The sequence below is a fragment of the Nesoenas mayeri genome (genome assembly GCF_963082525.1).
Source record: "Nesoenas mayeri genome assembly, chromosome: 2".
Lineage (NCBI taxonomy): Eukaryota > Metazoa > Chordata > Aves > Columbiformes > Columbidae > Nesoenas > Nesoenas mayeri.
The window spans coordinates 153,181,316-153,206,224 of record NC_137543.1 but is presented as its reverse complement, the minus strand read 5'-3'; the positions used below and the strand labels follow the sequence as shown (position 1 = coordinate 153,206,224).

The 24,909-nt window shown below is 38.0% G+C and overlaps 1 protein-coding gene across 3 annotated transcripts in view; it reads left to right on the top strand.

Moving 5' to 3' along the window:
- The window catches only part of ZMYND11 (zinc finger MYND-type containing 11), a 107,718-nt gene that overhangs the window by 46,140 nt on the left and 36,669 nt on the right, over positions 1–24,909 (top strand). For all 3 annotated transcript variants that reach the window (XM_080339081.1, XM_080339080.1, XM_080339079.1), the window contains exons 2-3: positions 165–299; positions 16,559–16,718. In XM_080339081.1, coding sequence (XP_080195207.1) covers positions 184–299; positions 16,559–16,718 — 276 coding nt within the window. In that variant the 5' untranslated portion in view covers positions 165–183. The remainder of the gene's footprint in view (positions 1–164; positions 300–16,558; positions 16,719–24,909) is intronic.

The following is a 24,909-nucleotide window of genomic DNA, read 5'->3' as shown; positions in this document are numbered from 1 at the left end:
TCTTTAAGCATAAGAAAATGCGCTGCTATATACAGATTTAACTGCTATAGGTTAACACAATTTTCCTTGTAATCATATTTATTGCAATATGATCATAATGTTATCCATTTCATAATTCATTAATAACTTTTTGGTGTATTTTTCTTTTCATTTATCGGCTGCAGCTGACCAAGTAAACAGGTCATGGCACGCTTAACGAAGAGACGACAGGCAGATACAAAGGCTATCCAGCATCTTTGGGCAGCTATAGAAATAATCCGGAACCAGAAGCAAATTGCTAACATTGACCGTATCACAAAGTAAGTGATCTGTTCTAAAAAAAGTCTTGATGAGGGGGAAGGTTGATGCTATTAAAAGCCCTGAGAAATAGAGACAGTAAAAGTTGTGAGAGACTGTGAAACAGTTACATGCACTTCTGTATTACTAATTATCTAATTATAAAAAAACTTACCAAACTGAGCACCTGAAGATCCTAGAGTGAGGATTAAGCTGTCAATTTGAGATCTTACTCACTCTGCATTTGTTTTGTATTGTCATCTTTAGGAAACATGCAATATTTATAGTACTTGAACTGAGTTTAGCATATCAGGGTTATGCTCACTTGGTAGCTTGGTCAAAATATACGAAGTGGATGTAACAGTTAAGGAGAAAAGGGCAATAAAATCTGTAAATAAACTAATTCTTCAGGAAAATGTGATAGGCCAGGGGGGAACTCTTTTCTAGAAGGCAAAGTTAAACCTGAAGTGTTAGGTAGATCAAACAAGCCCTATTTCCTGAGATGAGCATAGGATGCTATTAAAGAACACATGAAATGATTGCCACTTATGCCTAATACTATTGTTAGGATTAAAATATTCTTCAAAATACATTAGGTGCTGTATACATGGAGAAATATATATTCTTTGTTCTGTGGAGCCTGCAATGTGTGAAAAGGTCTACAATGTTAAAGTACTTTTTAAGATAGCTTGGAGTAGTCACTGTAATAAAAACTGAGGGAGGTTTTGCGCTCCTCTCTGCTTTGTCTGCACTTCCAGGGCAGCATGTACGTCACATTTGTCAAAGTAATCAATATGAATAATTTAAAAGAGCAAAAGTAACTAGTTGGCAACTCTTCAGTTGCCAGAACCAATGTGAACTGATAATGAGGCCAGAGACCACTAAGGGAGAGAGTTATAAACAATGCAGTTACTAACAAAGTGAACAGCATCATAATATGGTCTGCTGACAAAGTTTGGAAGGTCTGGGGTAGAAGTGACAGGCTAAACTGGCTTCGTAAATGGAAGATGTGTAACAGTTCAGGTTCTCCAAACATAGTGAACAATAAACAGGAAAAGGAAAAAAAATTATGTCCCCAATGAATTTGTGTGTACCTGGCTTGTACAATGAAGAAAACGCACTATTAAACCGAAGAGCGCCTTCCCGTAGATAGAGAGTTACAAGCAGGCTTGAGAGGGAGATTGTGATTTCATTTTTGAGGTTGTGATGGGCTGACCCTGGCTGGACGCCAGGTGCTCACCAAAGCAGGTTCAACTTGGGGAAGATTAATTTAATTTATTGCCAATCAAATCTGAGTAGGATAATGAAGAAATAAAAACTAAATCTTAAAATACCTTTCCCCCACCTCCCTTCTTCCCAAGCTCAACTTTACTCCCAAATTCTCTACCTTTGCCCCTGGCCCTAGCAGCACAGGGGTGTGAGGAGTGGGGGTTGTGGTCAGTTCATCACACGTTGTCTCTGCAGCTCGTTCCTCCTCAAGGGGAGGACTCCTCACACTCTAGCACTGTTCCATCATGGGATCCCTCTCACGGGAGACAGACCTTCCTAGGCTTCCCCAGTGTGAGTCCTTCCCACAGCGTACCGTTCTTTATGGACTGCTCTAGCCTGGCTCCCTTCCATGGGGCAAAGTCCTTCAGGCAACCCGTGCTCTGGCATGGTGTCCTCCCCAGGCTGAAGGTGGATCTCTGCTCCACCTGGACTTCCCTGGGCTGCAGGTGGATCTCTGCTCCATTGTGCATCTCCATGGGCTGCTGGGGAACCTCTGTTCCGGTGCCTGGAGCACCTTCTCCCCTCCTTCACTGGCCTTGGTGTCTGCAGAGTTGTTTCTCTCACATGTTCGCACTCTTCTAACGGCTGCTGGCACTGTCCAGGTTTTTTCCCCTTAAATACGTTATCCCAGCGGTGCTGCCATTGTTACTGTAGCAGGTCCATCTTGGACCTGGCTTGAACTGTCTCCATAGGACATAGGGGAAGCTTCTAGCAGCTTCTCACAGAAGCCACCTCTGTAGTACCCCTGCTACCAAAACCTTGCCATGTAAACCCAATACAAGGTTGCACTTGAGTTTCAGAGTCCTTTAAAGTGTGTATATTTGCATCATGTCACCAAGGAGATAAGTGGGTAAACTAGAGCTATAGCTCTTTCCATTTTAACATTTCTAATTACTTACTCTAGTCCATACATTAGCTGAGTTTTTTAGCTGTTTGTGCTCTTTTTATATGTAATACAGGTAGACAGGCACATCAAGCTGGGGCTTAATCCCACTCTATGAGATGCCTATTTTAAGCTAGTGAGAATAACATTTAGCTGTGTAAAGTTAGGTAAGACAAATCCTATTGTTGCAAACAAGGTTGAGAAAACAAGCAATTAAACACTAGAAAAAGAAATACTGCTCTTGGTTACTGAAGAGTGGTTTCATTTTTTAAAAAGCAATCTAGATCCAGATTGCGTGATTCATCTCTAATCAGAAAAAAAAATAGGTGACTAAACAGAAATCCAAGCAGACTTGGTACTTTGATAAAGATGTGCAAGGTGTTAGCAGTGAAGAGTAATGTAAAAACTGCTTGGACATTGTAAATACTCCACATGCACATCAGTGACAAGAGTGATGAACAGTGATCTAGTTTCTATTAGATATTTTGAAGGTGATAACTTTTGACAAGGAAAAGATAAAGATCTTTGAGTTGCTTTAAAGTACTAGTCTGATGAGTAAACACAGATGACTTAGTAAATGAGTATGCATGTTGCATAATATTCAAAACAAAGTTCTGAAATAAGCACGGCATCAGAACATCTCTTCTGATGAAAACCAAACAGTTGATGTATTCTTCCAAGCTCAAAGATCATTTGGCCAAGTACAACTGCAATTCTTCAAAAGATAAATTGGTGTCTAGGCACATAGGCAAATGTATAGATAATTAAAAAGCAAAACCATACAGTGGTCAAAAGTGAAAATTATGACCATATATTCAAATGTATGCTTTCAGAGACCTTCACAAGTTGAAAAGATCATTCATTATTTGATTTCTGATTTTATTTTCCTTTCACTATAGGTTGAGGGTTCGTTTGTTGCTAGAGACAAGTTGTCCTGTATATTTTGTGACCTGTTAGTCCAAACACCTTCATAGCAGAATCTCTGTTGCTGCTGTCTTCATCGGATGGCTTGATACTTTTAGGCAAATCTCTTTGCTGGCTTTTCTCCTAACCAGCAGCTCAGCACCGTTGTGTCCCTTTTCCTAACATATTCCTGTTGATGTCATTTACTTCTTGCTTTTCTTAGTCTTCTGGTGCTGAGTAGAAGCCACTGTCCATATCAAGGACTATTCACTTTTTATGACCAGGGAAGAAATGTTAGCAATGTAAAAAGACAATTAATTGTTTATTAACTGTTTCAACTCAATATGTAAAAAAGACAAATGTATATAACACATAAAAATATGTGTACTTTTTGTGCAATTGTCAAAAAATATCTGGCATAAAGAAAGACTTCCAGAAGATACTGGCAATGGAAAGTATGCAGAAAAATCTATAGAATTAGCCACTTGTTTTCTGTGGAGAATATAAGAGTAGGAGGATAGTGTAGGAGGAGCCAAGAGCACTAGAAGGTACTTCTAATATTATCAGGAAAAACCTGTAGGAAAAGACTCCCTTTAATTAAAAGTAGACTAAATCAAGTACGATTTGCTTTTTAAATTGATGAGCGGAAAAAGCAAGAATAGAAAAATGCATGATTAGAAAGTGACTGAAAACTGTCTTACATTGAGGAAAGAGCCTGTTAGAGAACTGGAATACACGTTAGAGTTCTTTAAGAAGTTAGTTATTAAGCTTAGTGAACAAACGGCAATTGTTATAAAAATTATTGCATGCAGAGAAGTATTAGGAAACACAACAAAGGTGTCTGTTTTTGAAAGAAATAAAAATGTGTGGAAAAATGGCAAAAATACGACATTGTTAATTGGAGAATTATGTAAATGCTTAAATAAGGGCTTTGGTAGGGAAGAGACAACACTGCACAGACTTTATGCCTCAAAAAAAAAAATCAACAAATCATTATATGAAAGGGAATCTTCCATTTTAGTGATGATACGTGGGGGTACATTATAGTTGGAAAGGTCCTTTCCAGTGGTTGGAGATAAGTATTCTTCGGACTAAAACCAGTACTAACCAGAAGTAACAGGGTAGTGAATTTAAAGGAATTACTACTAAAAGTGCAAACTGCCTTTTGAAGAGAACTTAAAAATAGATATTTAAGTTCCTGTCTTTGTGCATGGGCTTCAGTGTGTTCACTGCATTTCTGTTTAAGAGAGAAACTCATTTGAAGGCAGTGGTGACATTTCTGTAAAGGAATGCAAAATAAATATTCTCACCCAGTTTATGTTGTCACTGTGTATCTCAAGGCAGTGAATTACAGTCATTTAAAATCTAACTGCTAGGAATATCTAACATTTCTAAATGACTAAATTACTTAATAACAAAATGATATTTCTAAGAGGTATTTATCAAGAAATATGACTTATTTTTTTGTCCAGACTTGATGCTGGGATAATTTGACCCTAATATGTCAATTATTTAGATGAGTATTATTGGTATTAGTTATGCTGTAAACACAAGCGGAGAAGTGACTTCCCATATCTTGTGAATTCTCTGTCGAGAGTGCAACTTGATAAATTGTTCATACCTAAAATTGTGTTAAAATTTTTAATTAGGCTTTGACTTTCTGGGTTTTTTTCCTCATTATCTTCCATCTGTTTTGGCTTTGGGGTAACCTTAAAAATTGATTCTATGGAATAAAATGCCTTAAAATACACTGGAAAAAAAGACATGCATATTTAAATGAGTAGGATAAATTATTGACATTCAGCTGCACAGCAGATTGTTCAGTATGTCCGTACAGCCTTGTATTTAAAGTTCTCTTTCTTTGGCTACTCCAGTCTTCCAGTTTCTTTTATAGTGTTTTCTTTATAACTCCCTTACAGGTAATTGGGCTCCTAAGATTTAATTAACTATTAATTACATTTTTGCCCTTTTTCTCTCAAGGTATTGGGTTTCCTTTAGAGCAATTTATGAACATTATATGATCATTATGATTAGTTCAGAGTTCATTATCTATTAAATTAATGTTAATAACATACCCAGTTGGCAATTGCGGTATTCTAGAACTATTACTGGCCGCTTTCAAGGTTTTGTCATTGTAAACAGATAATGTTTCTGGTTTGTTTAGAAGCCAGAAGACAAATGTGAAAATCAAAATATAATTATTTACTTCTATACTTCCTTCCTTGTATTTTTACCTCTCTCCCTTGGATGTCTTTCATGATTTATTTAGTTGATTGGCTTCTCTGCCTGTATCTTATAAAGGCTTTGTATATACTGTGTGTGTGGACTGTGGCAGGGAATGCCCAGGCAGCATCTGGAGCAGATCTGCTGTGACCACACCACATTGCCTTTGGCTCATGGAGTGTTTCTTTGGCGCTGACATATTCTTCCTTTGTTTTCTATATGTGTGTGGTTCTTCAGTTCTAAGCGCCAAAAATAATACAGCCCACAGCAACGCTATTCTTGCAACTCGAAGCTAGAGGCATGATAGTTTGCCGTCGGGCATGGTGTGAAGGCATCTGAGGACACGTTGCATGCTGGAACAGTGTTGGAGTGCCCTGGGCAGGAGGAGCCAGTGTTGGCGTAGTTTACATCCATGTTCTCTCTCCGGAGCAAACTAACCTCTTGGCCATGCTCTGCCTTTTTCCAGGAGGAACAAGTTGCCTTTCTCCAGAATGGAGCCTGAGAGTGAGTCAGTTTGGGAATGAAACCAAGATTGCCCCTAGTCCACAGGGTAGAGGTATCTAGATGTATCCCAGCCCTTTTTGGGGATGAAGCTGATGGAACAACTATTAGCTAGGATAAAACTGCTTTGCTATTATAAAAGAATTTGTGTATTTTCAAAGAAAGCAAAACTGAAACTAACAGTTTCATTATTAAGAAAGCTGTTTTACGACATTGATGATACAAGAAAACGTCTTTTTTTTTCATCAATAGGTACAAAAACTCTCATATTTTTTAATTAACTTTCAAATTAGATGATCCAGTACTAGGTCCATAAATGGTTGTAACGATTTTTCCCATATTTGTTCTGTGAACTTACTTTTGTTATATTTTAATTTAATCTAAGTGCAGCAAAATCTGATCATCTAAGAGAAATGAACAGATCCCAAGCCTCTATAGACTCTGTCAGTCCCCTGTTAGCTTTGTTTGGACTGACATTAATCAGCATTGATGGGATAGGATGCCAGAGAAGAATTACTCAGTATGAAAGATTACTGATAAAATGATGAGGTTTTCTGATCCCCCAGTTGAGGTGGAGCAGGTAGCAGTTGTAGATTATGTGACCCTCTCAGTTTGACATTTAGTCATAGGAGGGGTATTTCTCCTCCAAATATCACTCTAAGGAATTTCTCCGGTCAACCTCTGAAAATAGTTGAAGTTAAGGGACTCTCCCATCCATAAATATGTTGCTGCCTTAGTTCTTCTGTGGTTCTCTTTTTAGACCGTCTGTTTTAACAATTTCTAGAAGCGCTGATTAAAGCAAAGATGAGAATGAGCAATTTGAACAGGTAGAAAATAATTGCAAGAGAGTATGAATAAGAAAATGAACAATTTGAACGGGTAGCGAATAATCACATCTATAAATAAGAATATGTAATGCAGTGGTAAGAAAAAATAATTGAAAGAACAAGATTCTTACAGTGTTGCTTATTTAAAGCTTGGAAACATGGTAGGAAAAAAGTTGTCACTATTGATAGTACCTTTGATGAAGATTTAAATCTTCCTAGTATTTTCATGTTGCAACTAAATAGTCACGTGTAAACAAAAATAGTAAGCTATAAGAATGATTAAGAGAGCAGATTACTCTCGATTTATAACTAGATAATCCTGCTGTTTAACTGCACATGAGCAGAAGTATTGCAGCACCTGGTATTTCTTTGACTGAAATTAAAACTTACAAATGTTTTTCTGCTCTGTTGGTTTCTTAACCTTTGTCAAGCCATTCCCCTAAAATATCTCTTTGTTACTGGAGAGTAGGCTTACCTGAAAACAATTGTTTGAGGTAAAACATCGTCCTGTTACATAGAATAATGCAGTAGTTGCTTGAGTTAACTTAACCAGTGTTACTGGTTCCTTTTCCACATCTTTTCATCATCCTCCTGTATGTCTTAAATGTGACCTTGTGAAGCAAATGGTGTTATTAAAAGCAACTCTTCAGAATCTGGTAGATGTTCATCAAACCCTGGTCAGTTATACTGTGGTAGAGCAGGTCAGTATTGAGGGAAGTGCTCAGGAAATCTCATGTTTTGCCCGTTGGGAAAGGATGAGGAAGAACAGTACAGTGCGGTTTTTTTCCATGCCATGCAGTGTCATAGCAGTTTGTAATTATGCAAGGGTAAGCACAAGCGAGGAGTACAAGGTCCTGCAATAAGAAGCACGATAGTGCTGCCTCGGCAGGCCATGGTGCTGCTCCTATGGACAGCCTGTCCAGCCACTGTTCTCCTCTGAGGAAAATTAATTCCGTTTGCATTGGGTTGGCTTAATTATGGATATATTCATTACCGAAAACAAACACAGAAAGACATCACCAGTTACTGTAGGATGTAGGATGCTGTAGCTGGCTGTGCAACCATTATACCTGTAGGGATTTAGGATAAAAGGCTGTTTTGTTGAGGACTGGATCTTGAGGTGAAATTAAATTCTTTGTCTGTTTGCTTTGATCAGAAATATTAATGCATATACGTCTAGTTCCTACAGTTCATTTTGCAAAAAGTGAATAGAAAGATGCTCAAATGTTCTAACAAATTGGGTTTGATCAGTTTTCCTTATCTAATAATTCTCTTCAGAATGCTCTTATGCAGTATTGCTAGTAAGGCGGGTTTTTTTATCTCAAAGGTCAATGTTCCTCATTGATTCAGTAGGTGAAGTCATCTCTGAGCTGAGCATGAGTATGACTGGTAAATAAAATGATCCACACTAGCAGCACAAACACGTGGTTATTGACAACAGCCATGCTCCTTGTTTGATGTTTGCTAATGAGTGCAAAATCATTTAAACTCTCTTTACTGTGTATTACTATCAAAACTGTAATATTCAATGTTTAATACTTTCCATGGATAATCCATGCAAACTGTGAACTCCAGTATAAATATTGAGAAGTGGTGGAAGTGTAACTGACTTGAAAATTGCTATCCCCATTTTCATTTTAATGAATGTTCTCATGTACTCCATACTTCTATTAATATTTGTGTTAAAGTTGTGTGAGTTTTCACAGAAAATTACACAACGGGCTATCTTTATTTCTAATTACTCAAAGCAAAGCGATTTACTTTCTATATCACAACCAGTATTGCTTTTTGCTCGAATAATAATATCTTAATAATATTTGAAAGTGAAACTTCTAGCTTATGTTTGGTTTCTTTGCTATAAATAAAAGTGGCTTTCTATTAGAACTAAAAGATAAAAATGAGTGTGACGTGGCCATTTAACAGGTTGTTATCTGGCCTTAAGTGCTCTTCAAGGCTTTCTCTCTAATGTGTGGAGAGAGAAAGATCTCCAAAGCACTACTCACACCGTCTATTTTAGGCTACGGTTTCATATTCCCATTCATATAAACAATAGCAGCACCAAAAGCAGCAGCCCTGCCCCAGTGGCTTTTCCAGCCGTTGTGCCATTCCCTAGCTAGTGTTTAGATGAACATTTCTGTGACAGTGTGATCATATTGAAACACAGCCAAGCTAAAACTAATCTGGGGGAAAAAAAATTTAAAAGTTACTTTTAATCCAGATAAGAATGGAAATTAAATTAGTAAACTAAAAAACTCCATATGAAAGTGCTTGAATGTATATTTTTTTTTAAGCATGTTTTGAATCGAGATGCTAGATGTGAACTGCCTGAAAGTTTCATTTGCAAGGTATTATCCAGGATGTTATTATATATTCTGAGTCATATATTACTTGTTTGTCTCTTCAGTACATCCACAGAGAAGCGCTGGGTGGAACAGTGGCTCTCCATAGACACAAGCTGTTGTACATAAGCTTGCAGTGCCGCCAACAATCAGTGCTCCTGTTTGCCACTGCTCGATGCACGTACATGTATATTATCAGCAGTATCACACAACTTTTTAGGTCAGAAAAATGGGATTAGAGCTCTTTCTTAGATAAGTTCCTCCTTAAGAGGGTGGTAGTAGTTCTGAAAGGGAGATTTTTGTAGATAAGGATTGAATAGCTTGGTACCTTAATTACTTGCTTTTCATGGTCACATTGGTGGGTTACACAGTATTAAGTGTATAGCAAAGTTGTATGACTGAGCATTTAACTTACTGAAACAAGGAATTACCTGAGTTAAAATGACTGTGTGTTTGACAGAAAGGACACAGGTGATTAACATTATAGGAAACTGCTGTGGTGCCTGGAGGTATGTAAAGCACACACAAATGAGGTTACTCCTCGGTTTGTTTTAGCAGCAGAAGAAACATCAGGCAGGTCTGAGTTTCACTGAACTGACAGATCTCACTGTTTCACAAGTTTATGTGTTCTTTTTGTTTTATAAAAACACTGCACGAAATTAGATTCTATATTCATGCAAATGCTATATTTCTAGACTACAAAGGAGAGATTAAACTAATTTTAAAAACATTTCCTGCTTAGTGTAGATACTGATGTCAGAAAAATTCATAATTTCTCTGTGATTCAGGTTCTGTGTGTCCCCTACTTGGAATTTTAGACTGCACAAAGTGTAGATCATAAAATCAGTGTCTCACTGCACAGTCAACGATGTGTCAATGCCTGTGTTGTCTGTGCGGTGGGAATCAAATGCAGCCTGTTCATATACGTGCATCTCTCTTTGTGAAGTGTAAGTACAGAGGAAGAATGTTGTGCTTTGGTTGTCTTTATCTTAGTGAATTTAACCCATAATTGAAACTTGAGAAACTGTAAACATATCAAAAAGTATATTAGAAAGCGGAAGTGTTCGGCTACATCCCCACTGTGAACGCTTTTGTTTTCTCTGTGTGTGTATTGTCTTCAGCTCTCAAACCAGCTCTCAGTTTCTTATGAACAGGGAATATATATTTCAAATATACTGATTTGAAAGACAAATACCCGTCATGTTTAGCCTGTGTTTTGTGAAAGTTGATTTGTACCACAGTGCTACATCTGGCGGGAGCAGGCAGCCTACTCTCCCGAGTTGAGACCTTGAGATACAGCTGTGAGCACAAAGCTTCACCTGGCTCTCCACAGGGGTAGCTAGTGGATCCCTGAGATTTGAGCCTGGGTGTTTTAAGTTCTTATGCTTTGTAGCTCTATTTGTTAAATAAATGAATAAAGAAATCACAGCCATCTCTTCCATTTTTATTTTCAGTATGACCAAGTGACCTATTCTTTGCAAATTAAAAAAGTCTTAAAAGAAGTGCATGCGTCTGGTATAAAACTGCTGTCATGCCCTGAATCTAAAGCAAAAGGCATCATTTCTCAACAGAGGTAGGAACCCAGTATAAAACTCAGAACAGATTTTTGGCTGCCTTCCTTCCATTTTATGTATTATTCCTTAAGGTCTGTCCCTGAATCTAGGACATTTTTATATACCTGTAGGTAACATTTAAAATTAATGGTAGTCTTTCCGTCGAGTTTAATGGGATCTGCTGTATTTTATCTGCTCTCAATTGTGAGATGCGTTATGGGTACAAGGAAATCTTGAGCCCCCTGTTTGCCCCTGGATGAGCTGCTGAGCAGACACTCTGCTGCCGCTTCCCGTCGTGTCGCGGAGGGCGGAGGCATCCAGCATAGGCAGAGATAATTGATCAGACCAAGATTACAGTATTTGCTACTAAAATTAGCACCTACCTACACTTGTCACACTCGTATTTTATGTAAGGCAGCTATTTGCTATATGTGTTTTACTTTAGTCTTTTACAGAGATACTTGCTGTAGGATTTTTTCAGTGTTTTCCTCTTGATGAGTTCAGGTGGCTGGAAATTCAATTCCTTATGAGTCCAGATTTTTTTTTTTTTTTTAATACCTCTGTCAACTTTCTACCTTAAGTAACTTTCCTTCCTTCCTTCCTTGACCAGCTTTCTTTTTGGACCACAACACAGCTGCACCCATGTAGACCATTTGCTGCATCTCAGTAGACCACAGTTGCCTCCAAGAGGGCTCACTGGGGACAGATTTAGATATTTTTGTGCGTTATTTTGTGGCCATAGATATTAAGGTCTTTGGGACAGGGTTTGGCTTCGGGTTGTGTCTTCCACAGCAGCCAGCAGGAGAGTTGTGAGCTGCGTGACAGCTGTAGGTAGAAAGTTCACCATCTGATCCCCTGCAAGTGCCAGCTACTTGTGTATCTGTTTTGCTCCCATGGTGATGGCAGCTTCAGAATCTGCTTCCTCCACACACCTTACATCTCAACAAACCTTTTTCTTGAGTTTCAACGTATGTTATGAAGCACATGTATAACATGTAGTTTTGAATAGAAAGACATCCTGAACACTGACTTGTTTGAGAACATTTTTTTTTGAAGTTTTAGGTTTGAATTGCTCCTATGCAGACAGACTTTGGTGCTTCTATAATGTCTCCTGTTTATTGGGCAGACAAGCAGTTTAGGGGTGGATTAGGGTACTCCTGTGGTCCAGTTTAGTTTAGCAAAGGTTGTCACTTAGTAGTGACATGAGTTATAGGAGCTTCTGCAGTTTGTTGCTGTGAAGGGGAGCGACTCTGGGAGGGCACGTCCCAGGTTTTCCTGCGTATCGTCCCTCCCTGTCCCTGCATTGTGGGGTGTGCAGGGCCTTGTGGCTCCTGGACGCCGTGAGCCCTGTAAGAACTGCCCAGTTCTCACCTCCAGCTGTGCCGACCCCTTGGGCTGTCCCTGTGGTGTCTGAGAGTGGTCACGGTTTTAACATCAGTAACAAGAATAAGGTGTATACGCAGAAGAATATGGTGATATTTCGTTTCTGTTGAATTTGAAAGACCTGACTACTTTTTGTCTGCAGTCTCAATTGTTTTTCTGATCGGTAGTGAATACAGATGAGTGTGCACACTTAGATACAATCTACAACTCTATTAATTATTATCCTCTGTTATTCTCCTTGGAATTTTTTCATTTGCTGTCAAACAGGTGTGCGCATCTGTGTGCACATGTGCATTTTCCTGACTCTGTTGATAGTACCCTGTTTCTGAAGGAGAGCACATTTTCCTATGCATTTGATGGTGTGACAATGCTGTGTTTTGCTTAAGGGTGGTAATGAACAACCTACCTCCTAAAGTTTCTCATTCCTTGCTTTCCAAGTGGTGTTGCAATAATTGAAAACATGCTTTAATAGGCTCTTAGATTACAAAAACCGTAACTTTGCTAGATTTTCTAGATTCTTCCATGCTAATGTCAAGGAGATTTAACACTGCCAGTTTATAAATGGAGTAGATACTGACCTATAAATACTGTAATATAAAGCAACAGTGTAGTTGCTTCTGTGTCCTGCAGACAGGGAGCCTCATTTGTTGAGATTTGGAATTTGCAGATTATGAGGCCAAACCTCCTCTTTTCATCAGACAGACCCTCATTTTGTAGAGTAGGGATTAGTATGGTTAAATTATATTTTGAAATGGTTGTTTCAGCCCCCTACCTGATTAGGGCCGGTTTTCTGATTTAGGGGAGCTTACTGTGTCTCCATGCCTTATTCTCACCCATTTTAAAGTGTATTTGCTTTACTTCTTGTGGCTGGCAACATAATAGCAGAATAGGGATTGTATTACACTTCCCAATCTGTCGATAAGGAGGACTAGGCAAGAGCGTAACAAACCAGTATTGCTTCATCTCCCTGTTTCCTAGGTAAGGCTAATCAGCTTTTGTTGAAAACAGCAGTTGGGGATGGCTTTATCTCTCTTACTTGTTTTTTAACTTCTTGGTGACAGATGCTTCAGTGCATGCAGTGCCAGGAAAGGACCTGGATTAGTAGTGTCGCCTCTGCACAAAGGCATCTTGATTATTTTTTTTTTCCCTGGTCCAGTATTGAGTCTGATGTGATACAGTTAGGACTCCAAACATGATGCTTTCTGTCTGTAGGCTGGAGTTTAACTTATTTTGTGTTTCAAGCATCTTTCACATGTTGCGATAGCTTTTCACATTTCGTTATTAAAGGATTTTAACAATCCTTTCTGGTTCAAATCCTGTGCCTTAATATCTTCTTACTTTAGCTGCCGTCCTGGCTGGAAAGAAACAAGATAGAATTTCCTCCAGACCCTACCAGTGTTTTATAGTTGTTGTGAATATCTAGCCATGTACACTTCACAGCTCACAGCTTTTAATATAAGTAAAAATTTTGGGGGAACTTTCTAATAGCAATTCTCCTCTTCAAAGTAAAAACGTTCTATGTGTGTGCTTTACTGTGAAAGCTGATAGCATTTTATTTTGAAAATGGAAAACTTAGCCCTTGTGGATCTCCAGACTGTGCAGTCTGAACATGGACTAAAGTATTCTTCAAAGAGCCACTGGGGATTTATTACTCCTGATTTACATCTGGAGAAAATGAGGAGATTGTTTAGTTGGTGACAGTACTTTCTCTCTGCTTGAGAACACAGGTTGGATTTGAGAAATGGGAGATTCTGAGCCTTGTGCTGCTTTTCATTAGTGCACACCCTGCCACAGTCGAAATAGGCACATTAAACCTCTCAGCTGATTAGAGCTGGTGCAAGGCTTTTTGGTTTGTGTTATATATCTGTTGTCTTAAGAGGTGTGAGTGAGAAACAATCACAAAACATGGAGTTTACATTCAAGAGTTTTGCTGGACTGTGTTTCTGCAACTGGGGGTGATGCAGTGCAAAGTATGTGGTTTCTTCAGCAGGATGCACTGAAGGTTATGGAACTGGGTGTGTAACCGTAGGGAAATCGCTTGCCCAGTACCTGCTTTTTTCTATCAGTAAAATGGGAAGAGTGATAGTTAGCAGCTGTGCTATGCATTCTGAGACCTATTAAAGCCTTAAAGAAATTGCAGAAGACATGAATGCTGTGCTTCTGATGGGGGAGGTTGTTAGTACAGAGTTAAAATGGAAATGTGATGAAAACCCAATAAAGTTAGCCAATGTTGACAAAGGTAATTTGCACTTTAAAAAGCCAGTTGAGTTTGCATAAATATGTGAATAATATGTACACACACAGATGAAATGCATGGAACATTAGTATATAAACAAATTAGGTTTTCCCCCTATTTCAGGCGCTTTTAAAGCCTCAGCACTTCATGCCTCGGCAAACTAATGGTGTTCACTTGCACTCTGTTTGAAAGTGAAGTAATGGATATGAGTCTCTGCCTGTTTAAGTAGTACTTGGAGTTTGAAGAATTTGCAAAACTCATTTGTAGCGTTTAATATCACTTGAACGGGTTCTTGTGTTGAGCTTTGGTTTCTACAGAAGCAGAGGGATCAGGTTGGGCAGATGATCATCCACTAGTGTGATACAAAACTGAACTGATATGTCTGTCTTCTGAGTCGTTGCCTGGCCCTGGCTCCTCTTTGCTAGCGAGCATGAAATTGCTATATATTAGCTTGAATCACAGACTTGCACTGAATTTTGTTCTTTCTCTAGTAATTTCATTTGTTATGACTTACTTTTTATGCAGTGGTAGCATGCACAAACCAAAGAGACTTGGACTATGTTGTGGTAGCCAGTGTGAAATATAGTAAATGGCAACTTTAGCCTGTGAGAGGTTTTACCCTAAAAAAAACCCCAAGATTCTGCAAACATGCTGCTTTTACATAAATGCCCTTGATACCAGGCAGGAATTTATAAATACTCTGTGTTGCTCTGATTATTGTATAATTTACTACACAAATACATACTTCCACTCAAAAATTTCCTATATGATTATATGCATTTAGTTTCCTTTAGAGCAAAACAAAAATATTACATTAGGGTGAACTAGTTTTAGCAAAAGCTTGAGAGAGAATGCAGGATTGGAAAAGACCTTAATGCATCCAAACCAATAAGAAGTTCAAAAGGCATTTGTCTTCAAAGAGAAGGGTTAATTGGAGGGTTGACTGCTAGATTGATCTTCATCCTTTATTGAAGGTTTATAGCTTCTAAGTCATTAAAAGTTCTTGTCAGCCATGTTATTAAAAAAAATATATATGAACTCATGTAACTTTTTAAATGTAATGCTACTGCTTTAAATTTTTTTTCCTCAAGTTTGCTCCTGATAATAATTATATTTTTGGTGAAGATGTTTGTGATTACAGTCACGAAAGAATCACGGTTGCTGGTATTCATTATAAAGCATGAAATAGAGGCTACTAGAGCTGTCAGCTTTGTCTTAAAGCAGACAAATTACAGATTTCTCTCCTAGAGAAACCAAAAGGGAGAGAAATGTAGTTAGCCCTTTAACTGCAAGAGAGCTGCAACTAGAAAAATGCATCCACAAAACAATTGGTTCAGAGTCAGTTCACTTCTGTCCTGATTGCATGTGATTGCAGCTCTCTTCACTTCTCCATGTGCAGTGACTCACAGATATGTTCTTGGAACTCTGCTAAGAAATTCTGAAGTGTAATGATCCTAAAACAGGGAGGTTTTCTTTATTTGAGGGAAGATTTGTTATGTTTTTTGCTCTAAGTTAATATTTGGTGTTGATCTAGAAGTACATTTTACTGGGTAAAGGTCCTTATTACACAACTAAATCTCATGTATATACACAGTTTAGGCTATATATGTTTTGTTCTCACTATTGCAGCTCATCATAGTGGTTATCTCAAGAAAAGGGGAAAAAACAGTACTATAACTCTAGCTGTTAAGTTTTCATATCCGATGCATAAATTTCACATATTTTATGAATGTGTGAAGTGTTTTGTACTCACAAGCATCACAGATTCAGTGATACATCTCCAGATTCATTCTATAGTACGTACACTATAGGAAGTATTACAGAAATGTAAGTTTCAGTTAATTTAATGAAGTCTCTTTAGGGGCACAAATGGATGTGAAGTGTAGCAGAGACAAGCTCAAGCAGTGTGCATGTTGGTTTTGTGGTGTGGTAACTTTTTGGGGTAGAATATTACTGTGCTACTACTCACCCAAATGTGTACATGATGATGTCAAAGGGAAGAAAAGATCTGGGGTGAAGGGGGAAACCGTATAAATTTAGATAGTTTAAAAACAAACTAAAACTTAGGCTGCATTAGTTTAAATAATGTGAAAAAGAGTATTTTTTTTCTGATTAATTTTATAGTTTTACACTAACACTTAAAGACTTTTGTGCTTTGTGTGCAGGTATATGTCTCGAGTCCATGGTATGCATCCAAAAGAAACCACACGTCAGCTGAGTTTAGCAGTCAAGGATGGTCTTATTGTTGAAACCCTGACGGTGGGGTGTAAAGGGTCTAAAGCTGGTATTGAACAAGAAGGATATTGGTTGCCAGGAGATGAGATTGTGAGTATAAAGTCTTTGGGAAAAAAAAATCACGATTTCTGGTATCTTAGCATGAAACTTGTTTATATTTATATTTAAAGTTATTTCTAGATGTTGTGTTGGTGCTTGTGAACAGGGAAGTAATGCACTCTTAAAACGTTTTTAACCTTCTCTATTGCATAGAAGCTCTTTCTTTTCGAATTTAGAGTTTTTTGCTATGAAACGTTGGCAAAGTCCTTTGCTCAGTCATCCCTTGCTTTTATGTAGTATTCTCTTCTACAGCTGTACACAAAGACAGTAAATACTATTGATATTACTTGAAATCCTCAGATGTCCTCAAATCCCAAAGACAGTATCTTTAAAAACAAACAAAACAAGAAGACAAGATTTTTTAATTAATCTTGCTTTAATCTGAATCTGAAGAAGGAAGAACTCCTCCCTCTCAAAAGTGAAACAAGAAGTTGTACGTTTATATACACATGAAAATATGTGTTTTACAGATATTTGTGAACACCAGGGCATTTAGTTAGGAGGGATTTTCATAGCAAATTAGTTACAGGCGTCCAGACATTGTTCCACTGAATGTGTAAAATAAATATTTAAATCGAGTTTAGAAGGTTGAAAGTTACGTGAAGGGAAGAAAAGCATGTTTGCTCTATCTCTCCATAGTTGAGATGGAATGCACTCACAAATTTAACTGGGCATAGTCCCATAGACTAGGAAAAAGCTCACGCTATTGCTTTGCCTTGTTCAGGAGCCTGGTCTCTGTATTTACAAAACGATATTTTCATAATTAAAAAGAGTTTGGCAAAGCTTTAAAATACTTGAACTAGGAACTGTTGCTTTGGAATATAAATTGCATTAAATACTGGTAAAATGGATAGCATTGTCTCAGACACAGATAATTACATTTTGAGGAAAACCAGAAAGACTCTACAGGAAAAGACACCAAAATACTCACTGCGTTATTGCAGCCGTCAGTAAGGTCCTGAAAGTGAAATAACAGATTGTTTTTTTGGTTTTAAGTGAGAGAAATAGAAAGTGCAAACAAGCAGTATCCATAACAGAAAACATTATGGTTAAAATTAGCCCAGTTAAACTCATTTAGAGTATTGAAACATGTATATAATGTACATTATGTCACTGTTAAGATTCTCGTTCTAATTTCATTAGAAATGCCCAAGGGAGCCTTTAGAGGGTATGTCGCTTTGTTTTTACTATTCTCCCTGAGAATAAACATTTCAAAATTCCAGCTTAGCTCTTTTAGGTATTTCTTATGTCAGTTTTATCTGTTTAGAGGTGATGTTAACTGTGTAGACTCAACATGACATAAAGTCTGAGATCTGTAGTTATCTCAAGTACTCAGTATGTTTGTTTCCTCTATTGCTAAGAGAAACCAAACAAAACAAAACAAAGCAATCAAAATGCCTCGCAATAGCCACCTCTTACATGGTCATTCAAAAAATGTTCCTGCTACTTATTAGCAACATTTTTCTAACAAAACTTTTAAGATAAACAGCATGTAAATTGCCCGTGAGTTATTACATTTACATAATTATTTTATCTTAGAATGAAAAGAGTTGTCTTTAACTTGACTGAAGATGCTGCTGAAGTCACATTATGAATAGCCCTTTGGTGAGGAGTATTGACTGTATTTTCAGCTTGACTGCTGATCGCTGCATTGAGCTGTGTCCATATGTCTGATGGCCACCTCAGTTGTTCAGAAAACCAGTGTGCACTTAACAGTTTTATGCAAAAAACATCTTCTGATCCAGGCCATGTTTCAACAGTACCCAACCTCTTAACTTCTTGATCCTAATCCTGAAAATGGTGCAGACGGATGAAGCAAAACACATTGACTTGGTATAAACTCATTCTCTTTGTTCTTTCATTGAAAAGAATTTTAATGAGTAACAAAGTGTCACTGTCATCACTCGACATCAGATCAAGTATTTTCCATTCCCCAACAATTGGGGCAAAACCATGAAGTTTGGTATGTTCTCTACATTGGGCACACTGGACAGTTTTAGGGATGCTTTGTCTGCACTTGATCAAGATGCAGTTTGTAGTTCTTTGTAATTCAGTACTGCTTAGATCTGGTACTAATGACTGTTGAGCCATGAGCTCAAGTTACATTTCAGTGAGGACAAACACACAGAAGTCTTGCAGGAGATCCACTTGTAGGAGTTAGGACTCTATGAAATAGGGCTATTAATGTTGGAACAGGGATTTCAGGCTCATCAAACTTCAGCACTTACAGACAGACCCTTGACCCAATTGTCAAACCCAGTTTGACTGATAATACAGGAACTCAGAAAGCTCATAATGTGGAAGACTTGAGAGCTATTGCCATCAGTACAAGAACAATCTTGGATTTTAGCTTGTTTTCTGGCACCACAGTGGAGGTCAGCAAGAACCAGCTGTTTCAAGGAGTTAGCAAAGGGACACATCCCTGTCATCCCTCCATTTTGTTATTTGAGTATTTGCTTGATGTTTCTTTACATTTTTGAAGTTTTGTATCTCAGCATTTTAAATCCATATTCAAGTAAATAAATTACTGGCCTGGGCCACAGAACTGCTGAGCACCTGTATCTGTTACTTATATAGCTGTCTGACTAGAGGCTGCTGATTTTAGTGATGATCACGGACTGATTGCTAAATGCTGACAAAAACTGAAAGTCAAAACACAGGAAAACACAGCTCTATTTTGAAAAGATTAATTAAATAAGCTGTGGTGCTTTACTTAAGTGTTTCCAAACATTTGCCCTTTCTAGTAGGTTGACATAATGATATATCTGTGCAGTAAGGACACCATCTCTGATAGGGTTACTCTCCTCCTTCAGAGGAATGTGTTAAAAAATTATGCTATTTTGCTATCATTGTTCTATCAGTATATTGAAGCTGTGGTAAAACAATGAAGCAAAATATCATGTATTTAGAGATACTACACAAGAGAACAAGCTGAGGTGCAAAGACAAAAACAGTTGGAGGGCATCAGGAGGCCCTTCCAGAAAGGGCAAGTCATGTGAAAGTGAATATTCTGAAAAACTGGGCAAAAGAATGATCAGATTTTAAAAAGTATAAAGGTCTTATCTTCTTCTCTCTGATATATGTAGGAGAAATATTTTTATATAAGTTACTAAATTTAAAATATGGAGGTAGTTGCCAAACATACTGTGTTCCAACTGATTGGTACCTATACAATAACTTTGCTGCAAATACTATACCTGCAAGGCTTCTGCAGATATTCATTTTGTTTGCTCACTTGCCATCTATACAGATGTTCTGCACATTTTCAGAATGTGTTCTCATCTTACAGGCTTTCTAACCTTGCAGATGATTAATGCATTTGACACAAAATAAGTGAGAGAATAAATTATTTTCTATTGTTATCCAGAACTTTAGTTAGGAATTTTGCATTTTCACTGTTTGTTGATGCCATTATTACTCAATTCAACAAAATCTCTGCAGCTTCTTGCCTTGCAAGGAAAATGTCGTACCTGAAATCTGGTAATGGAAGTTTACTTTTTCTTTCTAAAAGCTTTATTTCTATATCTCACAGAACTTGTGGAACTTGGAAGTGTTACTTATTATCAGTATGAAAGAAATTCTCTCTTTGCTCTCTGGGTTCAGAAAAAAAACCCATTCAAATCAGTTTTGTTAATTGTATTTTCAAAACAGTTGATAAAATAGAAGGGGAATGACGTTCTTGAAGAAAAGAACCATGAATCTCCTTACCTATTCATTTCTATTTTCAGTTATGCCATGATTTCTATGTACTTTTATCTGTGTAAAATAGTGCTCAGTCTAATCCCAATGAAAGAAATCAAATTAAAGCACCAATGCCATGCAGCTTTATGGGGGGTTAGATATAGTTCTTAGAGCTAGTTTGTCTTACTCATTTACGTCTTTTGTGATTTTTCTACAGACAGTGTGCGCGGAGCTGTTTTGAGCGTTTAACGTGCTAATTCTTCTCCTCATGATTAAAGTCATAAAACTGCGCTGACCCAAAGGAGAGGCATTATGAATGTATAATGTCAATTTACATGTGTTCATTAAGCCAAACAACATTGTGCTCTTCTAAAATGGAGATGTTAGTCATATGGGTTCATTGTTTGCATCTGAATGCAACACATCTTACAGCACTGCTGTGGTTTAAAGTCAGTTCATAGTGGCCAAGTTCTCTAATGAGGTGTGAAGAGTGAGGCTTCACACTTAGTTAAGGGACTTTGAGTTATTTCTTTGCTGACAAAATACATACAAGGTGATTATGTTTTCAAGAAGTTACTCTTTTACAAAGTTTTATTTTCTGATCATTTAATCGATTGCTTATAGAAAGAGCCAGCAACTCTTCTGGCCAGTTAAGTCTGACTTGGGGATTTAGTTGCAGTCATTTTCCTGTACATTTAGTCCTCTCCGTATCTAAATTATTGCCTTTCCAATTCTTCCCTATAAAGATTTTTTAGTTTAGTGGAAAGGATGCTATTTGGAGGGGCAGTTTGCTTGCTTCCCTGTTTTTTAGAAAACATTAGAAGTAGAATGTTCTTTTCCCCAACACACCCCTGTAATCACAACCTGCTAACTCATTACTGGGCATTTTCTTATCTTTTATATCTAGAAAGTACTGGTGCTTGCTTGAAGTGACTCCAGATACTTTCAAGTCTCAAGGCTGCCTAAATAATTCATCTCTCTCCCATCATGTTAACCTTTGTTGTAACCCACTGCCAGCACTGTGAGTTTTGAAGGTGATTTTGTTAGCCCTGGTGACCTTAGACACACACCCAGTGATTATTGTGATTTGATGTATTGCAGGCTCAGTTTTGCTAGGATAAATCTATGAGCAAGGAGTATTTTGGCTGTTATGTTTGTGTTAACCTAAATTGCTTCAGATTGAGCAACGGCTGGATTCCTTGCTTGCCATCCTTAATTGCTTTTATAATTATATTGATTTTTCCATGCCAGGTCAATATTGGTAGCCAGAAGCTGTTTTTTGAACTGGCTATGTCATCTTGAGTCTCCATAAATATGAAGATAATTGTAAAAAGCTTAAGAACGGTCACGGTGAGGGTTTGAATCTTTTCTGTAGGCAAAATACACTTTAAATTAAAACAAACCAAAAAAACCCCAACCAACCGAAAAAAGCAAAAGCAAAAAACAAGCAAAACACCCCCACCCTCCATTTAAAAAACAACAACAACAACCAAAACCAACCTAGTTAGCTACCAGTTATTGCTAGCAAGCTAAGGGCTTCAAACTAACTAGTTTGAGGAATGGTTGTAATGTTCATCCCATTCATTTCAGTTAGGAGCAGAAGGATAATATGAAGTAGCAATAATGACAGCCAGTGCCTTCATCATGAAAACTCTTCCAACTAGAGAGCACGGAGAGGAAGAACATGTCAAACCAAATGAAGAAATATCTCCTTCAGTGTTTAAAAAATTCTCCATTTGTCTTATCCATCCATATTGACTTGAATCTGAAGTCCTGTGTGAATTCACTGATCCAAAGCCAAACCTAGCCCAAAACACGAGAGTTACTCTTTCTCACATATTGTAACAAATTGACGACTTTCCAGGCTGGAATGTTCCAGGTAGATTCCTAATTATAATTTCAGGCCAGCTTCCACCTTTACTTCCACACCTCAGGGACAGTTTGAGGCGGCTTTGAAGGTCAGGCCACATAACAGTCTGGTCACACGAGAGCACTCAAGGGAAATGGGGTTCTGGAACTCTTTGAATCTTTCTTTTCTATCTGTCTTTCCATCCTATACCATCCCATCATCATTCAGACCTTGTTTTGCCAAGAGACTGCCACTATATCACTCCACTGTGTGCTAAAAGCAATGATTTTTTTTCTTGCAAATTATTATCCCAAAGGGTATTAGTATAAAATTCTGTTCGTTAATCAACCAAAAATTAGAGTCCACTGGTGTAATATCCTGCTGTGGATCTGTGAAAGTACAGAAAGGCAAATATTTTCAAATCGCCAAGTCAAAGCATAGACTATTTTGTCCTTGAGAAGCAAATCAGAATTCTGAACTCTCACCTCATGGACAAGAAATTCCTGCTGAATTAAAGCCAAGACCCTCCTTTGCACTAAGGCTGCTGGCATGTGGCTCATGAGAATGGCCTCACTGCCCTTCCTGTGGCTCTGCCTGTCTCTAGATGAGTTGGGAATCATGAACAATTCTGTGCATTCCTTTCCAATGTTGTTTTTTGCTTCCCATCTGTTCAGGAGTATTTCTTCCCTCTCCTCTCAGCTCACGCTGTTTGGAGGATCTGCATATTACTGAAGATGACTCTAGTAGAGTCCATATTATTGCATACCTAAGAGATGATGCTTTTAAACTGGTAAAACAGCCTCATCAGCATCTGCACTTGCCTCTCCCAGCTTTCCCAACTTGACTTTTATAAATTCAGCCAATATAATGCTGTATTCCTCTTTGAGGCTTTCACTCACCATTCTGGAGTTGAGATACTGATGATGTTGTTCACAGATTTCACAAAATGTTGTGGGATTTTTGTCTGATTGAAAGGGTGTTTTGAAGCATGGTAATGTACTTATGGGTTTGAAGTAAACTAGTCTTTATAAAGCTTCCATCGTGGGACTTACATTATGTTAATGGACTAGATTACAGATATCAATCCATCTTGAGTTTGTTCTGAAAATATGCATCTTTTCTACCTCTTTTGTGCCATCCCAGACCTAGTAGTGTTGTTTTTATTAACTTTGTGTGTTCAAAATGCTCAGCATCACTGGAAACTGTTTTGAATCTTTTATTAATATGTCATGCTGATCACTGAATGAAACTTCATTGAAGCTGATGGGCTTATTAATATTCAAGCTTCATTCACAATAAATGCAGCCCGCATGCCTGTAAATCACTGACAGCTGAAACAACATCAACCACACCTACAGCACAGGGACGTGGACAAGAAGTTGGAGATTTAAGCAGAGGATGTAGGAGGCTCTGCTGTTGGTTCAGATAAAATGTTTCTGAATGTGCAGAAATGACAACCTAGAAAAACACTACAAACTTCCATGGAGAAGATAAGGCCAGAAAAGCAAGGTAAACATATTTTAAGAAAAAAAAAAAAAAAAAAAAAGGAGTGAGACCTGTTCTGTGCACTATTCTTCTTGGAAGGAGACTTGGAACCACAAGCAAAGAGATGGTTTCTTTCTGGTCTGGATTCATCCTCTTTCTAGGGGAACAAAACCTTCACATATGTAATGTGGAAATAAAAGGCATTGCACCTAATAAATACTTCACTCCATCACTGATTTATCTCCTTAATGAAAATAGCCTACAAACCTCATCTTGGCTCAACTTAAGTAAAAAATGGTGACGTTAATAGCAGAAGCGACTCCAGTTTCTGAGGAGATAAGTTGAAAATTTCTATTAACCTTGAACTCACTTGGAACATGAAGAAAGAAAAAAAAATATTTTTGTTTGAAACTATTTTCTATTTCTAATATCCTGGAGGAGAATACTTGCATTGTCTTTGGTACTGTAAACTACTGCTACCCAAACATGATCTTCTTGGGGGGAAAACTGAGATTTGTACTTTACTTCAGGACCACAGCTCATGGGCTCAGAATCGTAGAATCATTTCAGTTGGAAGAGACCCTCAGGATCATCGAGTCCAGCCATAACCCAACTCTGGCACTAAGCCATGGCCCTGAGCACCTTGTCTAAACGCCTTTTAAACCCCTCCAGGGATGGTGACTCCACCACTTCCCTGGGCAGCCTGTTCCAATGACTGACAACCCTTTCCAGGAAGAATTTTTTCCTAATATCCAACCTGAACCTCCCCTGGTGCAACTTGAGGCCATTTCCTCTTGTCCTGTCACTTGTTACTTGGGAGAAGAGACCAACACCCTCCATGCTACAGCCTCCTTTCAGGTAGTTGTAGACAGCGATAAGGTCTCCCCTCAGCCTCCTTTGCTTAAGAAGATGAGCACAACAGAGGTTTCAGCAATTTTGGCTGCTGCCGTGCTACCACACTTCTTGAGAAAACTTCTTCTTCAGCTCTGGGAGCTGGATACTGGCTCTTTACTTTGGAGCCTGTCACCCTGAATTGTCCATATTGGAACTACGAGGTAGGAGAGGGAATAAAAATCTACCTGTCTTGGCAGAAATCCAGGGAAAACTTTGGTGGTTTCTGCCAGAAACAAAAGACTTCTGAGACAAACTGGCAACAAATTAATTAGA